This window comes from Dryas octopetala, chromosome 1 (assembly GCF_963921425.1).
Source record: "Dryas octopetala chromosome 1, drDryOcto1.1, whole genome shotgun sequence".
In the NCBI taxonomy this organism is placed as follows: Eukaryota; Viridiplantae; Streptophyta; class Magnoliopsida; order Rosales; family Rosaceae; genus Dryas; species Dryas octopetala.
In genome coordinates this window covers 10,408,908-10,428,398 of record NC_141366.1, presented here as the reverse complement: position 1 = coordinate 10,428,398, position 19,491 = coordinate 10,408,908, and the positions used below count along the sequence as shown (strand labels likewise).

Here is a 19,491-nt window from a genome sequence, read left to right as displayed (position 1 = left end):
GTAGATGTCCCCAAGTGTATTAAGTATTTATCTCTTATATCTATCTTGAGAAATATTGTATTAATAATTGATAAGAGTTCTATTCCAAGTAAATCAGGAGATCTCTGGTCATCCTAGAGCATAAAAATAGAGACCTAATCTGAAAATACACTCTGAATTCTGTTGTGTTATCTCATACTTTCTCTCTTATATAGTTTAATTTCATAACACTCCTATTATTATTATTTTTTTTCTGGGATTGTTGGGTTAGGATTTAATTGTTATGGGCTCGGCCCAATTACTCTCCAGCCCAATCCAATATTCTCTCCGTTATTTTTCGTTGTCTTTTGCCGCCTTAAACCGGGTTAATAAACCTTTCTTCTATTTGGCTCGCACACATAGACTGAGACTGCAAAACTAAAACCCTAACCGCCGAAGCCGTCGACCCGATTTTCGCGCGCCACACAGCTTTGAGGTACTACTTAAGCTTCTGAGCTCGAACCCTGCCCTATCGGTATTGTCTTCGTTTCCGCGTCCTGAGAAAGTGAGCTGAACGACGTCGCAGGCATTGACGATGGCTACAGACGAAAACGAGGGGGTGCTGACGATTAACGAAGAGGAGGAATCGCCGACGGTGAACGAAGAGGAGGAGGAGGCGCCGGTGATTAACGAAGAGAGTGAGTTGCCGACGTTTGGTGAATTGGGGTTATGCCCCGAAGTGGTGGAGGCTTGTCTTAAACGGGGCTGGTCAAAACCTACCAGAATTCAAGTCGAAACCTTGCCTCATGCCCTCGACGGTTCGTTCGATCTCTCATTCTTTTGTTTCACTTCGCTTTCATTTTAATTTTATTCTAAAAATTTGAACTTTTTTATTTTCTGTTTCATGTTTGCCTAGTTTAGATTTTGGAAAATTCCTTAATCTGAATTTTACATTTTACATATGGGTTGGGTTTGTGTATGTGTGCGTGTGCGTGTGTGTGTGTTATATATATATATATATATATATATGTATATGTAAAGTATGGACTTTTTGTATTATAGGAAAAGACTTGATTGGACTTGCGCAAACTGGTTCGGGTAAAACTGGAGCTTTTGCGCTTCCAATATTGCAAGCCCTAATAAATTCTCCGCAAGCATTTTTTGCGCTTGTCCTGTCTCCTACAAGGTTACATACTTGTTCTAAATCAAATTTTATTAGGAAGATCTATATTTATCAAGTTCCTATTTTTTCTTTAATTGACTTGCACGTGCTGCAGGGAGCTTGCAATTCAGATTGCTGAGCAGTTTGAAGCTTTAGGATGTGAGATTGGTGTCAAGTGTGCAGTGGTGAGCCATTGGTGTTACACATTATATGAGCTTTGCTATTTTGTATTTGTCACAGTCACAAGCATAATTGAGTTCTCAGTGTTTGGTTTCCTGATGGTTTGAGGAAAATGGAATGTAGCTTGTATGCATCTTACAGACAAATTTAGGTGTTAGATTTTATTGCTTTTATTCTTCTGAAAATGAATAGCTACTCTCTAATTTGGGGCCCATGTGCATGTTACACATTATATGAGCTTTGCTATTTTGTATTTGTCACAGTCACAAGCATAATTGAGTTCTCAGTGTTTGGTTCCCTGATGGTTTGAGGAAAATGGAATGTAGCTTGTATACATCTTACAGACAAATTTAGGTGTTAGATTTTATTGCTTTTATTCTTCTGAAAATGAATAGCTACTCTTTAATTTGGGGCCCATGTGCATGTTACACATTATATGAGCTTTGCTATTTTGTATTTGTCACAGTCACAAGCATAATTGAGTTCTCAGTGTTTGGTTTCCTGATGGTTGAGGAAAATGGAATGTAGCTTGTATACATCTTACAGACAAATTTAGGTGTTAGATTTTATTGCTTTTATTCTTCTGAAAATGAATAGCTACTCTCTAATTTGGGGCCCATGGGTGGTTCTTTTGTAAACTCTTCTAATTCATCAAAAAATGAATGTCTAATTGTATGCTTGGTTTTGATTGCTTCAAGTATCTCTAGATTAAGGCTTTCTGTATATGTGAAAAAGGCATACCATAGAGTTGGGTGTTTTTTGTTTTTTTTTTTTCAATGTAAGCCAGTGTGTGGATTTTTTGTTTTTGTTTTGTAAAGGTACAAATTAATGAAATTATCTTTAATAGTTTCTTATTGTTTTTTCGTAGAGGCTCAAATTAGATCTAGTAGCTTTTTCTTATTTAGGTAAACGATTTTGAACAATTAAAGTCCCAATTTGTAGTTGTTCTGTGTGAGATATATGAAGTAAATTGAAGTTTATCATTTTTCTCAAGATTTGGAAGCTAACATTCTGAATTGGTGATCAAAGTTTCTTATTGATTTACATATCTTTTAACATTGTTTATGCTACTTAGCTTCTTTACCTATTTTTTTTAGCTTGTTGGAGGAGTGGACATGGTGCAACAATCTATCAATCTTGCCAAGCGGCCACACATTATTGTAAGTTTTTAATTTACTAGCATGGCAACTTTGGTTTCATTAAATTTTGTACTAGAGTATAGTTGTTTGTCTATAGAGCATACTTTGGCAAGTTATGTATGAATTTTGTTAGATATGTCTTTGGGTTTTCAATGTTAATGTTAATGTTAAATTTTTTATTTTTTATTTTTTATTTTAAATTCCTTTGAAGGTTGGGACACCTGGACGCCTCATGGATCATCTATCAAACACTAAAGGATTTTCTCTTCGCACATTGAAATATTTGGTATGAGATGATTATTTTTGTTACATCAGTTATGTTACCTATTCAGTTTTGTTTAGCATAATGTAGTTAGAAATGTGCTGGATGGTATGGACATAGACTAACATGGGAAGAAATAACAAAAAGATCTTACACAAACTAAGAGGTCAACCATTTTCTGAGAATGTTTCTTCCATCTTCTTTCTCATCCCATGGGAATAGTAACATTATCTTATATGGACAACCTCAGATGTGCCATGTATGAGACCTGGCTAGAAATACTAAGTGACCTCTTATTTCCAATTGAGCAGGTTCTAGATGAGGCAGACAGGTTGCTTAATGAGGACTTTGAAAAATCAATTGATGAAATTCTGAATGTCATTCCTCGTGATCGGAGAACATATTTATTTTCTGCCACCATGACTAAAAAGGTATGTTCAACTATTTCAATGTATCTACAGAAGCATTTGTATTGTTATTCTACCAGTATTTTAAATTTTGGGAAATTTTTAGAAATTTTTAATGAAACTACTTTGAATTGATGTTTAAAATAAATAAAAAATGAAACTTTGAGGAAGCGGTCTTGAATTTTGCTTATGATGAAAATTATTTTATGCTACTACTATAAGGTTCCAAAGCAACTAAGAAAAAGACCTGTACCATATTATTTAAGGTTGCATTTCCTACTTCATTGTACTTCCTACTTGCTTCCAAGAAGAGATCTATGGCCCCTTGGAGTTTATATTAGAGAACAGATTATGGCATCAAATGCCAAATACTTGTTATAGTAGGTTCTTGAGTTGAGCCAGCCTTAGTGTTTAGTTAAGAATGTGTCCAGTTTCATCACTGAAATTGTCATCAGTTAAATCATCCTGGTGTCTGATGATGGTGTTGGACTGCAAAACCTAGGAAAGTTATCTTAGAAATGCTGCTGGCTCCTAGATGAGAGAGGCATGCCTTAAACCTTACATATTTTATAATTTTTTATGTGAATTAACAGAGTTATGATTGTAACATTGCAGGTCCGGAAACTGCAAAGGGCTTGTCTAAGGAACCCTGTGAAGGTATCATGAAATAGTTTTTTGCACCATGTTCATTCTCCACAATGTGTGTCTTGAATTGTAACAAGCCGCTATTTCAGATTGAAGCAGCATCTAAATATTCTACTGTTGACACACTAAAGCAGCAGTATCGTTTTCTGCCGGCCAAGTACAAGGTTTCTCCCTCTCTTATTATTCCTCTACTTTCATTATTTATTTAAGTAGGCAAGCATCTATTAAACAGTTTAATACGTAACATGCACTACAAGTAAGATGTATCCATATTTGGTGCAAAATCTGCACGCATATTCTAGAAGCAATCATGGCATGCATGTTTGCTTTCTTCATGGAGTTCTTACCAGTTTTTGCTGTGGCAGTTTAATGTCCGTCTCCCTTGGATATAAATTCACAATTATTATGATTACAGGATTGTTTTCTTGTTTATATCCTGACTGAGAGGTGTGAATGTACAACAATGGTTTTTACTCGTACATGCGACGCAACACGCATTTTGGCTTTGATGCTTCGAAATCTTGGCATAAGGGCCATCCCAATTAGTGGTCATATGAGCCAGGTATATAAAATCAAATTAACTAGAAGTAGTTGTGACTTTGCTTTATTCTTTTGAAGTTGAAGCATGTTGGATGATATTCTGGAGTTCCTCTAACCTTGTTTGTGGTGTATTTCTGGCAGTCAAAAAGACTTGGAGCCTTAAATATGTTCAAAGCTGGCGAGTGTAATGTACTTATCTGCACTGATGTGGCAAGTAGAGGGTTGGATATTGAACAAGTGGATATGGTCATTAATTATGACATCCCCACAAATTCTAAGGTTAGGGTTGCTGTTTGCTATTTGCAGTTATGGTTAGCCATTGATCTTTGAGGAGTTGATGCTATTTACCTAATATTGTTATGGAGACTGCATTTTGCAGCTTTTTAACTTTATGACTCAGAAAAGGTCTTGGTTCCCCTATAATACCAAGCCACTCTAATTTTGTCCTTAGATTCATTAGAATGGCAGCTGATGCCTTCTCTCTCCAACCCCGTCCCCTGCCCCTGCCCCTGCCCCTTCTATGTCGCAAAGTTTTCCCTGCATTCTGCTGGAATTTGGTTATTATTTTTTCTCAAGAAAAAGGGTTAATAATGTTATTTAATTCTCTTCAGATGATATATTGTTGAAAGAACTCTGTGTTGTCACAGGATTACATCCATCGAGTGGGAAGAACTGCTCGTGCTGGGCGATCTGGTATTGCAATCTCTTTAGTGAATCAGTACGAGTTGGAGTGGTATATACAGATTGAGAAGCTTATCGGTAGGCCACAGTTTCTATGTTTGTGTGGTGACTCCTAAAGAAGAGTGTTTTGAATGCTTACAATTTGTTAATGTTCAGGCAATAAGTTACCTGAATTTCCTGCTGAAGAAGAGGAAGTCCTACTATTGTTAGAACGTGTTACAGAGGCCAAAAGATTGTCCCTGATGGTAATGTTGTTCCTAAGTTGGTGTTATCTTTTTCAATACTTGTCAATATTAAGGAATGTGTTTCCATCTATGGGGCATCCCATTGAATTATATTGGTTTTTTTGGTTCGATCAGCTATAAGTAATTAGTTTTCCTATTGTCCTTGTGATGAAAAAAATTTGATTTTCTATTGTTGATTAACGTGATTTATGTTTGACTTCTCCAGAAAATTAAAGAAAGTGGAGGCAAGAAGAGGAAGTGGGGAGGAAACCACGGTGAGGAGGATATTGACAAGTATTTAGGTCACAAAGACGGAAAGTCCTTTCAAAAGGATGGAAAGTCTAAGAAGTTCAAGAAAAGATGAGATTGGCATTATCACTCTCGAAAATTTTGTTGAGGCAATTTTCTTTTTTGTAATAGATCATCGAGTTTTCTTTTAGCTGAGGCCCGAGGGACGAAGTTAGAGATTTATTCCCCTATTTTTGTTAGAGTGGAAAACATTGTTGATTTAGATTTTGTTCAACAGTTTCAAAGTTTATTATACTTTATAAATGCTTAATAACGTCTTTTGTTCTTTTCTTGTCTCTTTAGAAGTTCTCTTTTGACAGTAGTATTTGCTTTGATACATTGTTGACAGTTGATAGATCCTCTTTCAATGCGAGATGGTTTCACCTTATACCATCGTCAACTCGAACAAAGTTTTTCAAAAATTACTCGTTAAACTGGACTTTGCGAGTCCAAAGCTAAGCATAAATTATAATTATTTTCCCCAAAGTAAGATCATTTTTAAATTTTAGGAAAAAAGGGAACATAGTGCATGTAACTACTGCATCATCCTTGGAGAGAGAGAGAGAGAGAGAGAGCCATTTAAGCCCTACGAGCTTAATAATAATTTCTTTCTATTTTTGCTAACGACTAGTACACTAACTTCATTCACTACTTCCCATGGAGGAAATGTGCCCATACAGACGTCTCAATGGAAGCCCTAAACAGATTCAGTCTCCAAGCAAAAAAATGAAACTACAAAATTTTTATGTTACAATTTGAATACCCTGATCCGGGGATCCTTGGAAGCCCTACACAGATTCTTCATTCACAAAGTCAATTTCCAAGCTTGTGACAGGAAAGCGCGAAAAATCACTCCCTTTCAATCGGTATCTGGAAAGGGTGGGTCCAATCCACCACATGCCATCTGCCTGGTGAGTGGTGATATGCTATGGGAGCCAAAAATTGATAAAGCCCCAAGTTGATGATTAGTATTTCACTGACGGTAGCTTCCTTAACAAGAAGAGACCCTGCCATCAGCCCAAAATATATCTGGTTCTGGCCCTCTGATTAACCTTGCTCAATCAATGTCGGTATGTTCTGGCAATGATGAACAATCATCAAGGCCTGAAACCAAGCCAGGAACATATATATGTGGGAAAATTTCAAAATTCTCCATTCCCAGCGAAAACTCCTCATCAACATAAGAATAGGAATTGCTTTCCAAATCATCAATTCCAACATCTTCGTTCATGGGTTCATTCAGGTCAAACCTTGGACTGGGATTGACGGGTGCAGCCATTGGCAAAGGTGGGAATACCTGCTCAGGAATAAACTTGTGCATCTCACCATGCTCTACCAAATTTTTTCTGAACTTCGATTTGGAAGGTCTAATCGAATCAGAGTAAACGAGCTTGTGCTTTCCTGAGGATGGTAATTTTGACACTGATCGAGACCTGGCATCATTTATCGGGAATGCAGATGAAGCCCACCCTGTACTATCGTCAACGCAAGATCTTGTAGCAGCCCTGAAAGGAGACAGGACTCCTATTAGCAGTTTTTATGACAGCAATTGTTTTAGATTTATGGTTGCAAGAGACCTTACCTGAAGCGGTTCTCAGACACATTTACATCAATGGAATCTTTGCAATGATGATCATTACAGGAATCCCGAAGATGATGATCTTCCGTAGCCTTTACCAGTGGCAGAGGGTCTGAATCGGATATTGACAAATTAACAACAGATGGAAATGGACCCAAGGAGTCATCCTTGGGAAGTACCAGAGTTATATCCAACCGTTCTGCATCAGTTGATGAATCTTTCCCAAAGTTGGGACGAAAGACTCTGCCATCCTCTTGCCTGCTCCTGGCATCATTAAGTGCAGCCGCTATCAACTTCTTACCCTCTCCTAAATTGGTAAATTTCATGGTTTCTGTACGTTCCTTCCTAGAAGTCTGAGAAATGTGGTTGGAAGAACTGAAAAAATTTCCACCAAAATATAGACCATTCCGGGATGATGGGAGATTTTGTCGGTGGTCTTTGCGAGATGTCACCTTCCAGACAGAGGTAAGCAGGGCAGTGAAGTGTTTCTGAACGAGAAACTCTCTATTGGGCTGCTCCGCGGCAACATTTAACAACATTCGAATATTATCCTGCATAGAAGAAAGGTGATGAGCGGTATTTCATTTTCAATGTTTCAATAAATGTTAAGAGCGCTGATGTATCATTCACAGTTAAGTGATATAAATGTATCACATATGCAGTTCAGTAAGTTTACAAAATAAGCGTACCTCTGTTACCCTTAGAAGAGCCTTTCCAGACCCTATATTGTTAACTTTTTCATAATTTGGATTGTCTGGTGTAGACAAAACATATCTTTGGATGAGTTCCCTAAACCTTTCACAACAATGAGTGGGATGCCGATACCTTCCCCTATAAAAGCCACCAGCAGTCATACCATAAAGTGTCTCACTAACCAAGCTCCAATAAGGGCCATACTCATGTACCACGGCACATAATAGCGCATCCTCCTGTGACAACCAAAAATCTGGTGATGGAATACAATCTCTAGACCAAATGTTTCCCTTCTTTAGCTTCTCTGGTTTTATCATTAGAACTCGCTTTACAGGCATAGGGGTGATAGATATTTTCCCTCCCATCTTTGTTCTGCTAACTGATTTCTGCTCAAAATCAACCAGAGTCTCATATTTTGACTCTGAAGCTTCATCAAGCTGCATTACAGAGAAGTTAGAATCGAACTCTGAAGTACATATTTCAAGAGGAGACTTCTTTGGTTTCTTAGACTTCTTCTTTGAAGTCTTCTCTTCACCAACTGTTCTAGATTCAGCCTTCTTACGTTTTCTCTGCACACTTGAATTTGGTGATTCCATATCAGAATAGGTAACCATATCATGAGACATAGTATCTTCATCTATGGACATCGGTTCCACTTGCAGCTCTCCTTTCACAGTTTTCAGTTCAGAGGCTAAAGATCGTTTCTTCAGAGATTTAAATTTGGCTTTCTTTGATTTTTTCTTAGGCTTGGGTTTAGGTTCACTTGACGTCCCATTCCTGCTAACATACAAATGATTAATTACGGACTATTCAAATATAATGAAATTCCAAAATTTATATGGCATTACGAAGGCGCGCTCCTATTTTCAATGCTTGACCAGTTGGCCAATCAAAAAATGTGTATCACCAAAATGCTGACCTACACATCAGTATAGATGCAGGCATCTTGTCCTCTGTGTGTGTGCGTGTCATCAGTATAGATACAGGCACTTTGTTGTATATATGAATAATAAATCAATATAGAGTTGATGGAAAAAAGATTAATTTGCACCAAATACTATCAGGATGAGTGTTCAGATTGTCAGCTTACTTCTTAGAATCACAATTTTCATCGGCTTCATCTTCCTTCTCCCTGGCTTCATATTCCAGTTCCTCCATCAACTGCAAAAAGTTTTGCAAACAGATTATTAATACATGGACAAAAAATATGCATCACAAAGTTACAGAGTAAACACTGACCTGATGTTGAGCCAAGGCCTCAACCTGCTGACGATATGCCTCAGTTGCAAAATCAGCATCCCATGCTAAGCAGAAAATACATAAGTTTTAGTCTAATGTTGCAACATGCACACATGGCAGTTATCACATATAAAAAGTTTGAATATCCTACATTCCATCAATGAGCAGCATGTCCCACATAGTTACAGAATACCATATCACTACAAGATAAATTAAAGGGGCACAACTTAACAAACAAGAGCTAGTGAGACATGGTCATCGATGGTGTCAGGCAGATATAATGTTTCAATAAGAGCCAGGTCAAAAGAATTTGATCTTAGAGAAAATAAAACTTTCTCATAGATTCTTTCTCAATTCTAATGTCTAAAGCAAACTTAGCTCTGCAAATTGAGGTATGCTTTGGACTACTAATCAAGGTCACATGATCAAGGTCACACGATGTATCATGAAGTAGCAAAGTAGCACCATGTGACAAGCTCATTAGAGTTGTATATATTTAAGGTTATAATATGCCTCAAAAGTAACTTTAGACAATAAGAAAATAACAAGGTACTTACTTTCATAAACAAGAGGTTCCTCATCTTCATCAATCTCAGCTTCCATTTCCTCCTTGTATTTTTCTATGCGGTCCAGTTCCCATTCTGTCTCCTCGAATCTAACTTGCGATTCCACTGCTGTCTTGTCTATAATTGGGTCCCACAATTCTAGAAAACGAATTGCATACCGATCTATAGGACGTAACTGATCGCCAAAGGATGAGATTTCTTGTCCTGCTGCTGCAGCAGCTGCAGCCATCTGTTTGACATCAGCCATCATGTCCACATCATCTTCTCTAGAAGTAACAGTAAGAGCCCTTTCTTCATTAAGATCACTCCCATTCAACGTCATGCCATTTTCTTTGTTTGAAGACGTCATCCAGCCACCCTGATCTGCAGGTTCATCAACCTTCATGTCATCCTCATTTACAAATTCATCATCTTCCAACCTCACGATGGCTTCTTCTGTAAATTCTTGGTTGTCCACAGCTTCTTCCTGCTCAACTTTCTTTAATGCCATGTAATCTGCTTCATCTTCTGCATGCTTTAGAGCAGCTTCCAGATCCGCACTGGATAGAGAAACCTCCGTTCCATTGTGATTTTTCTCCTTTTGCATATTCTTAATAGGAAGTGCTCTATGACCAGAGAAAAGCTCCATAGGATCAAGCTTCTTGAAGAATTCGGTGTTGTAGCCCCCACTTTGTATAACTAGATCATCAAGAGCACGCTTCTGATTTGCTTTCTTCAAGATATTTTCTTCAATGGTGCATTGACTGATCAACCGATAAATATGAACTTCACGTGTCTGTCCAATACGGTGGCAACGATCTTGAGCTTGTTGGTCCATAGCAGGATTCCAGTCACTATCATAAAAGATAACCGTATCTGCCCCTACTAGGTTGATACCAACACCCCCACTACGGGTTGACAATATGAAAAGAAAAATTTTTGGATTGGTGTTAAACCGCTGCATTAAAGTTTGCCTCTCCTCAGGCTGAGTGGATCCATCTAAACGCATGTACGTGTAACCATACAAACTGATGAAAGCCTCCAAGACATCAAGCATCTTCGTCATCTGAGTGAATATTAATGCTCTGTGACCTTCTGACTTTAATTTTCTAAGCAAAACTGCAAGCTCTTGCAATTTACCACAGTCAAACTGTATAAGTCGCCTGTCAGGAAAATATACTTGCCTTCGAACAATAGCAGGTCTGAATGGTGATAGAAGTGGTGACAAGATTTCGGCGCATTTATGCTTATAAGATGGGTGCAGAAACACAGAACTTCCAGATTTACTGCACCAGCATACAGGTGGGGGGGCCCTTGCAGCTGGGATTGAAAACATGAAGCTTTCAACAAGGTCAATCATTTTCTGGAAGCGTTCCACTGGTGAAAGAACTATATCAGCAAGCTTTGAGGAATACATGTAGGACAGAGGATTACCCTTATGACAATGAATATCAAAAACAGGATGTCTAACTGTAACAAGCTCCCTTAAGCTTGTTGAGTATATAGGTTTTCTATCACACCTCAAGGAATTCCACCATGCAATAGCTGCAGCATGTTCCTTTGCTTGTCTTAGTCTCTCCTCCATAATTTCTTTCTGAATCTCTTCAAAAATATTGGTACCATGAAACTTCTTGTGATGTTTAAATCCACCAATATCTTCAACCCTAATCAGGTCAACACGCTCCTTGATTGAACTTGATGGGGTAGCAAGAGCTTTAACTTCATCACTCTCCCAAGAAGTCATGGTAAAATCTAGATGAGTAAATAAAAACCCCAAACTCCTAAGGTCTACTATAGAAAAGGGTCCAGGTGAAAGCATCGAACATATAGAAGAACTCAATTGCATGTAAATACCATTCATATCAAAGGAACTGACAATTGGACGACCTTCAAATAAGTCGGGATGATTGCATACTTTCCGAAGTTGCATTATAACACTTATCATTCCAAAAAAGTTAGAACTTGCAAGAGTTGCTTGTGTTTCCGAGCTAGCAATGAAGTCTTCATACAAGTTACGCTGCCTCCTGGAGAGCCTACAGTATATGACATGCTCATGTTTCATAGGGAGCTGCTTCTCCACATCTCGTTTTAAACGACGAAGAATGAATGGTCGAAGGACATTATGAAGACGATCAAGAACTTCCTTATTTACTTTTTCTTGCCCCTCAACCATCCCAGATATTGGATTACTGAACCAATCCTTGAATTCCTGATGAGACTGAAATATATGGGGCATCAAGAAATGCATTAAAGACCAAAGTTCCATCAGATCATTTTGCAGAGGAGTGCCAGTTAACAAAATGCGCCGTTTGGAATTGAAGTTCAAAAGTGTTTGCCATCTCTGTGACTTCCAATTTTTAATCAGATGAGCTTCATCTAAAATCAAGTATTTCCATTTCTTACGCTTGAAGACTTTTGAATCTTGAATAACCAGTCTGTACGTTGTTATGCAGACATGAAATGAGTTTGGTTTTAACCAACCTTGCCTTTTCAGTTTGCGCTCTTTTGCACTTCCAAAATAAGTTAAAATTTTGAAAGCAGGACACCATTTAAGAAACTCAGTCTCCCAATTGAGCATTACACTAGTTGGGACCACAATAAGATGAGGACCCCATATTCCCTTTTCACACGCTAGGTGTGCAAGCAAAGCAATGGTCATGATTGTCTTCCCAAGCCCCATCTCGTCGGCTAGAATCCCATTCAGTCTTTTCTCATACATCGTTACAAGCCAATCCAAGCCAATATGCTGATATTCACGAAGAGGGAACTTAAGAAGAAAGGGGAATTTTGTACGGACTTTGGTTGTGGAGAAGGTGTTTCCAGTTGGCTGTGCTGATCTTGCAGCAGCAGCTGCATCCTCAATTCTGTTCTCACTCTCCTTTCCTCCTTCTGATAATTTACGTTGCCTAGCCCTCTCTTCTTCAGTGGAAGAATCAAGAGCTGGCTGGTGTTCACCAGAGTCAACATCTTCATCCATAGAAACACCATGTTGCTCGGGTTCAACATCTTCTTCAAGAGATGGAGAATCCCCAAATCCCTCTGACAAAGCAGAGCCATATTCAGATTCACCTTCTGCAACTTCATCACTGTCTAAATCCTGAAAACAGGTTGATGATTGAACAAAAATCAAATGTGATACGAACCACTCAACCTATGAGCAGAAGCATACAATAAACCGTACCTTTTTATACCTTGCAAGCAGTTCCTCTAAAGGTATTTCACTCTCCTTCTGCAGTAAGGAAATCTGAAAGATAGCAGCAAACCATAGAAACAGACAAAAACTTAGACCAAAATCTTTTAAAGAATAGAACCTGAATGTTTTGACAAATATTCCTTAAGTATGAGGGTGCTTATTAAAGGTAGGTATTCTGGCTCCTCACCTCATCCATGGGATCTTTGGTATCTGCTTTTGCCAATTCCTCCTCCTCTGACAAGGTTGTCTCATCATCCTGGGCATCAAATAAACGTCAGTAGAGAAAGGAAATTGAGAATTAGCAATGTTAATCAAATATATTGGATATGAAATTCAACCACTTCGAAACTTATTTCTAAGTTCTAACAAGGCAGCTAAAATACAACTACATGTTGCTCCAAAGCCAAGACCATAAAAACAGTACAAAAATGCCTCAAAGATGGTTGAGTGAGTGAATAACAAGCAATATCTACCTAAATGATAATGCACACCAGGACAGATAAGTTTAAAAAGAAAACATAAAAATCAACCATTAAAGAGATTGATATGCTAGGCAAATCCCTTCATGTTTTCTTTACATCTGATAACAGCGAAGAAGAAAGATTGCCATATCCATACTCCCAGTACCTTAATTATTGATATATAAAACCTATTAGCTTAATAACATTGCATTCAAGACAAACAAAAATACAAAAAATAGAATAACAAGACATCATTTTCTTTATGGCCACATTATGCTGGAAACCACAGTTACAAGGTAATTTAGATGCTGAAGTCATTGGGCAGAACCTGTCTTATTCTTTTAAACATATTTAATAAGACAAAATGGCTCCTAATAACAGCATATTGACCTATCTAGTACTGCAATATCATAAGCAACCCCAAGTTACTAACTGTCATCCTAACCAAGTATGACTCAATTGTTTGTTGTGCTGGACCACAACCTACAAATCTTGATGAACAAAAATATGGGGGAATAAAACGGAGAATGAAACTTTTCACTGAATGGTAAGTAAGAAGGGAAGAGTATTCGTTGGAGAGAACTAGACATCAAGAGTATTGCACCAGCCACCTACTTTAGGCAAGGTAGCAATTCTGTAATTCTAGACATCCCAGCAATCAAAGACAAGCAGCATCCTTAATAGTATCAAGTTGGAAATAATGTAAAATAAGCCGCGCCTTATTTACAGCATCAAACTAGAAACAGAACCCATGATAGGACAAGATGACAACTATTTTGCTTCCATCATTCCCACCTTTACTTCTCCAGCAGCAAGAATGAAGTCACCATCTTCCTACATAATTTAAGAAACAGTCAGCAACAAGCTTATGCCAAAATTTGATTTTAAAAATAAAACATAGAAAAATAAATGAAGGGAAAGGGGGACAAATCAGAGTTTGCGCTAAAGTATATGTTAGACTTCTGAAAGTAGGAATATATACATATGGATAATTCAAAATACATGTGTATATATATATATATATGTATATATATGTACACATAGCTCTCTCTCTCTCTCTCTCTCTCTCTCTCTCTCTCTCTCTCTCTCTCTCTCTCTCTCTCCTATATATATATATATATACTCAATTCTAAATCTACAAAACTATTATCCACAATTTAATGTAACTACTAACAAGTCTCACAGTTACAAAAATAATTGGAGTTTGCAAAATACCATGCTAAGACATAAATCAGAGCATAAATGAGTTCACCAGACATCAAGGTCCAATAAGATAAAACACAATGATACAAAACCAATGTAGATCATTGCAAAAGGTGGAAGAACAAAATTAAAATCTAAACAATAGCACTCTTACATGTTCTTCATTAAAATCATATGACATATGTCCTCTGGAAAATTGCACAGAATCTTCTGAAATACTTTTGGCTTCACTGATCTCAATTTCAGATAAATGGGTTCCCGAAACGGAAACACCATTACTTTCCACCTGTAATTTGAAAATAAATGTCAAGCCAAACCCTTTATATGCTGCGCAGTTCAGCGTTGGCAACTATAAACACATACAACTTACACAACGACGACCAGTGAAAATGTCTGGGCTGCTTTTATCAGTCTTCTCAGCAATAGAAAGGTCATTTCGTTCACCTGCAGCACAATTAACCCCTCACCCACTCAGACATAATCATAAGTTTCACTTCATAACATGATACATTAACTGCTCACACATACCATGATCTTCCCCCACTGAGGCCATTTCTGCGACATCTTCACCCTTTTCTGGATACATACCATCATGTTCCCCAACTGCGGTCATTTCTGCACCATCTTCAACCTTTACCGGACATATACCATGATCTTCCCCCTCTGAGGTCATTTCTGTGCCATCTCCAACCATTTCTCGACACATACCAAGATCTTCCCCCTCTGATGTCATTTCTGCGCCATCTTCAACATTTTCTGCCTTTTCTGGAAACATATCATGATCTTCCCCCTCTGAGGTCATTTCTGCACCATCTTCACCCTTTTCTGGACTACTTTCAGGGTCAACTGAAAGTCCATGTGTCATATAAGATTTATGAAAATTCTATTGATACCAAATAAAGAGAGCTCACTTAGCAGGCAAGAAGGGAGGATATCCCACCAACAATTTTCCAGATATACTATCTATTGGCCATGTGATTTTCAACACAGAAACAAATAAAGCTCATAAGGATAAAGTGGAAAGAGTATTGGAAATAGCCATCCCAACTGGCTCATAACTCTTCGACAACCCATATAGTAGGTCAATCACAGATGAGTCAGGACCATCTAGAAACAATTACAGTCAGGCACATGCCTAAAGCAGGTTGTAAATATGCGAAACCTAGGTATCACCTAGTGGACCAACCTCCCTATCAAAAATTGTTCTAAAAGTTCCAGAACCATATTTAGGACACCCACACTGCCTCTCACAAGTAAATAAAGTATAGTTGTGCAAAACATTATAACCATTCACCTTTCTCCGCATCATATTGTTTGAGTAGCTCCTCAAGTGGAAGATCTACTTCATTTTGTAAAGCAGCCAGTTCTTCCTGCCTTTCTTTTTCAGTAAAAAGAGCCTCGTCTTCCTCAATAGTGTTCTCATCATCTTCCTAAAACAGCATCATCATGCAGGAAAACATCTGTTAAGAATAGAAATTATACATAAAGAGCAGTATCAATGCATCCTTTAAATCCACATAGAGTAGCAGTCTAACCTCAATAATACAAAAGAAAAGGACACAAGGCAACCTTTGCAGACATGCATAGGAAATTATATGTTTTGGCAGAACACATTCAGGTAACATAACACTTTACAGATAGAAACATACTCCAAATAACATGTTTATGTATGAAACTCAAACTAATAGAACATGAGGCTGCTTATATAAGTTGCAAATATTGTCAACAAGGGTTGTATGTCATTTTTTGCTGACCTTATTGTGGTCAGAGATCTAGTTCCAAAATTTCATGCAAGCTTTTTCTTTGTGATTGTTTAGGTTTTATTTGATATTACAGAGGTTTCCCCATCAAAAATCAGTTGCACCCATTCAGTATAAACAGATCAGTTGATCTATAGGCATCATCATTGGATTACCCAACAGAGGTGGTCAACTACTTTATCAACCATGCTTCTTTCACCCTCGCCTGACATCCCAGTGCCAAGGGCAGTACAGATCTGGTTCAAAATACCAAGAAGTACTGGGGAGTGTTGATGTTGTGTTTGATCAGATGGCCAATAAATAGTGAGATATCATTCATGTAGAAGCAACAACCCCTAGAAATGACAGCTGAACGTTATTATGCTCCATTCCAAAGGTTTTAATTCTTCCTTCTCTTCGTTCTAAAGTGCATAAGATCATGTAATTACTCCTAGTGTGAATAATAAGAGTATACAGAAATCACTGCCATAATATTCTACAGCCAACCCTACATCATGTCTTCATACAAGTAAACTATTTTCCAGAGCAAAAATCAAGGAAAAAGCCAAGACAAGGCTTCAGCCGATGACTGCTGGATAATAGCCCCCCATTACTCTGCATTCTTTTCCTCGATATGATCTAATGCATGGAAAGCATCAAGTGGAATCCACAGAAAATGCAAAGAGTTCCTTGCTTGATTTGCAATATTATAATGTAAATGCGTACTAAAAAGTAGAGTTCCAAAGAGATATCATATTATTTACAGAATAGAACAGTCAGAAGAAAAAAGGACAAGGAGGAGGGGTTTTGAAGACTATCATACTACCATGAAAATTATATTTTCATATAATTTAGTAGGAATTGAAAGACTCACTGATCCATCATCAGATTGTACATCATAATCATCATCAGCATCTGCTGTATCTGATTGAGGTTCTGTTTAAAATGCATAAAAAAAAACATTTTATTTTTGTAATAAAAGAAAATAAAATAAACTTTAGAGGCAAGCAAATAACAGAAATGAAATTGCAACCTTCAACTTACCGACATTCAATTCTCTTGATTTGTTAATATCATTTTCATCCATCTCTTTGCATTGAGTACTTTGGTCTTGTGTGGGATATTGCTGCACAGGCTTGTAACTTTCCACGAGATTTTCAGCCAACATTGTTGAGTACCTAGAAATTTCATGCACAACATAGTCCCAATTCAGATCATATCAATTAACATAGAACCAAAAATAAAAGGTAGTATACGGCATACAACGAAAATTCAGATCATATCAATTAACCTAGGAGGAAAAATTCTTTACCTCTCAGTTTGACCTAGAAGGAACTCAAGCTGCTTATCAAGTGCCTTTTTCTTTTTCTCATCAAGCTCCATCTGATGCTTGTAAAGCACCTAGATTACAAAATTGTGTATAGTCAGAGCCCCAAATACAAAGAAATCAATTCATTAATTCCTTATCGAGAAGTCAAATAAGTTGGAGACTTAATCAACTATACAAAGATAAACTTGCCAGCTTTTCTATTTTCAGCCAGAATTTCTTCACATCCTTTGAAATATTGAGTGCAACCTTTTTTAACCGTTGCTCTTCTTCCTGATCAATATTGAAATTCACAATGTAACAAATAACAGAGAGAAGGAAACATGTCAGTGAATAATCATAAGAGCCCATTTTTTGTAACATGAGATAAATCTATTCTAAGCTTTAGGCATGATATATCTAAATTTCACTTTAGTTAAGGAAAATCAGAACCTTCATTTTCTTTTCTCCCCTTGTAGCCTGATCTAGCATGCCCTTGCTGGCCCTTAAAGCAACCTTCTTCGCCTGAGCCAATTTCCATTTTCTCTCCGACTCAAAGTCCTGCTAACAACCAGTTTGATAAGCAAGGAATAACAAAGACAATTGTCTCACCTTTTCAAACACTCTTAGTCATTTAAGTACTTGAACTAAAGATAATAAAGCACAATCATAACAAGCAGATGAAAATACTCAAAAATTAACGCCAACAGAAATTTCCAGATCTTTGAGGCATATATTAATAATTTACCTTTGAAAGCCAAACCATCTCTTCTAAAACATGATCCCAATGAGCTTTTGGCCGACGAGGTTCACTCGGAGCTTCAAGGGCCTATCACAGTCAAGGATTGCAGCAATACATTCAAGTTACTGACCGTTTCAATTTATTCATCACTCAGGAGCATGGAGTCAAAAGACCATTGCATGTATGTGATTGTGATTTACGAAAAACTTTTCCACGCACATGCATTATGCCGAAGCCACGACCTAAGCACACACTCAACAAAAACATAAACCAAACAGCACCAAAATTTTCAAGACAGAAAATTTTACTGGGAAATTTTTTTTTTCCTAAAAATGCCATTTTCCCGTTAAAACAAACGAAACCAGAGATTTCCGGAAAAAAGTAGTTACCTTAAGAATTAAATTACTCAAAACTACAATTTCAAATCACTATACCGCAATACAAGCTCAGAAAAAACAAAAACGAAAAAGTAAAATAAATAAGAAAAACTATTTCGAAGCTGTATATCTAAAAGTTTCAACAAGTTCGCTAGAGCACATTGGCGAGCAAAACTACGCATCTTTTACAAAAAAAAAAAAAGTGGCCTTTCAAATTCACATAAAACAACTAGTTATTGGTAGCTTATTAAGAATTCAAATTTGAAGAAAAAATGCAAAGTATAATATTCGTGAGCCAACCTTTGGGCGCTTAGCTTTGGTTTCATGATCAAGCTTGGACCTTGGACCTCTGGAAGCCATGGTTTTGGGTCGTCAGATCCAGCAGCCAGTGGATCTGGACCGTCTGATCAACGCCACTATGCTCTCCTTCTCCGATTGCCCCTCTTCCTATAATCTCTCTCTCTTCTTCTTTCTCTCTCTTTCTGTGTCTATCTTTCTCGAGCTGCTTCTTTCTTTGTCTATGAGGCTCCGAGCCTCTGAAATTCATTGCGGCGTTGCGTTTTGGCTTTGCTTACGTGGCGGATTCTGCTTGGGCTTATAATAGTTTGGGTCATGGGCCCAAATTAATAATAGGTCTAATGGACCCAACGTAAGTATAAAATGGGTTTAGGATGGCCATCTTACGACGTCGTTACCCTGTGATATACTTTTTAGTAGGTTTGGTATTGAATCGGTAACCGATCCGACAACTTCTAACTAACCAAGGCTGGTCGGAATACCAAAATGCTAGCCGATGCCGATTCGAAGGTGGTTGGTTATCGACTATGTCAGAGGCGGTCGATTTTGGTCGGTGGAAGTTGGAGTCGGATTTGGCTAGCCAAAATAGAGGGAGGCAAATATCGATTTGGAGGGGTGTCTCGGGTGGTGG

At 37.7% G+C, this 19,491-nt stretch overlaps 2 protein-coding genes across 3 annotated transcripts; one reads left to right on the top strand and one right to left on the bottom strand.

Annotated features, from left to right (window-relative positions):
- The first annotated feature begins 385 nt into the window (after window positions 1-385).
- LOC147297675 (DEA(D/H)-box RNA helicase family protein) lies at window positions 386-5,772 on the top strand. Its single transcript, XM_086244753.1, has 13 exons — window positions 386-776; window positions 1,021-1,144; window positions 1,236-1,305; window positions 2,398-2,460; window positions 2,651-2,725; window positions 3,013-3,132; window positions 3,724-3,765; window positions 3,843-3,917; window positions 4,169-4,315; window positions 4,435-4,572; window positions 4,941-5,052; window positions 5,131-5,219; window positions 5,425-5,772. Exons 1-13 carry the CDS (start codon window positions 554-556, stop codon window positions 5,560-5,562), a joined length of 1,416 nt encoding a protein of 471 aa, XP_086100879.1. The 5' UTR covers window positions 386-553; the 3' UTR covers window positions 5,563-5,772.
- Window positions 5,773-6,044: 272 nt separating this feature from the next.
- Window positions 6,045-19,064, bottom strand: PIE1 (SNF2 domain-containing protein / helicase domain-containing protein). Of its 2 annotated transcripts, XM_086241251.1 has the most exons (20): window positions 18,864-19,064; window positions 18,193-18,273; window positions 17,898-18,005; window positions 17,658-17,738; window positions 17,451-17,539; window positions 17,183-17,316; window positions 17,013-17,074; window positions 15,694-15,829; window positions 14,928-15,245; window positions 14,770-14,843; window positions 14,554-14,685; window positions 13,992-14,030; window positions 12,923-12,991; window positions 12,724-12,786; window positions 9,555-12,639; window positions 8,998-9,062; window positions 8,849-8,919; window positions 7,755-8,535; window positions 7,069-7,616; window positions 6,045-6,991 (listed from the first exon to the last, which is right to left on the bottom strand). In XM_086241251.1, the coding sequence occupies exons 1-20, from the start codon at window positions 18,921-18,923 to the stop codon at window positions 6,544-6,546; spliced, it is 6,444 nt and encodes a 2,147-aa protein (XP_086097377.1). In that variant the 5' UTR covers window positions 18,924-19,064; the 3' UTR covers window positions 6,045-6,543. The 2 variants fall into 2 exon arrangements, with proteins under 2 accessions (XP_086097377.1, XP_086097385.1); XM_086241259.1 differs by lacking the exons at window positions 14,928-15,245; window positions 15,694-15,829; window positions 17,013-17,074; ... (4 more) ...; window positions 18,193-18,273; window positions 18,864-19,064 and having other exon boundaries at window positions 14,763-14,840.
- Between the last annotated feature and the right edge of the window lie 427 nt (window positions 19,065-19,491).

Coding starts and splice junctions, on each gene's coding strand:
- PIE1 (XM_086241251.1), bottom strand. CDS start 18,923: ATGGCTTCCAGAGGTCCAAGGTCCAAGCTTGATCATGAAACCAAAGCT. Junction 14,686..14,769: donor TTTTCACTGGTCGTCGTTGT/GTAAGTTGTATG, acceptor TTCAAATTACAG/GTGGAAAGTAATGGTGTTTC. Junction 12,787..12,922: donor CCAAAGATCCCATGGATGAG/GTGAGGAGCCAG, acceptor GCTATCTTTCAG/ATTTCCTTACTGCAGAAGGA.
- LOC147297675 (XM_086244753.1), top strand. CDS start 554: ATGGCTACAGACGAAAACGAGGGGGTGCTGACGATTAACGAAGAGGAG. Junction 3,918..4,168: donor TTCTGCCGGCCAAGTACAAG/GTTTCTCCCTCT, acceptor TTATGATTACAG/GATTGTTTTCTTGTTTATAT. Junction 5,053..5,130: donor ACAGATTGAGAAGCTTATCG/GTAGGCCACAGT, acceptor GTTAATGTTCAG/GCAATAAGTTACCTGAATTT.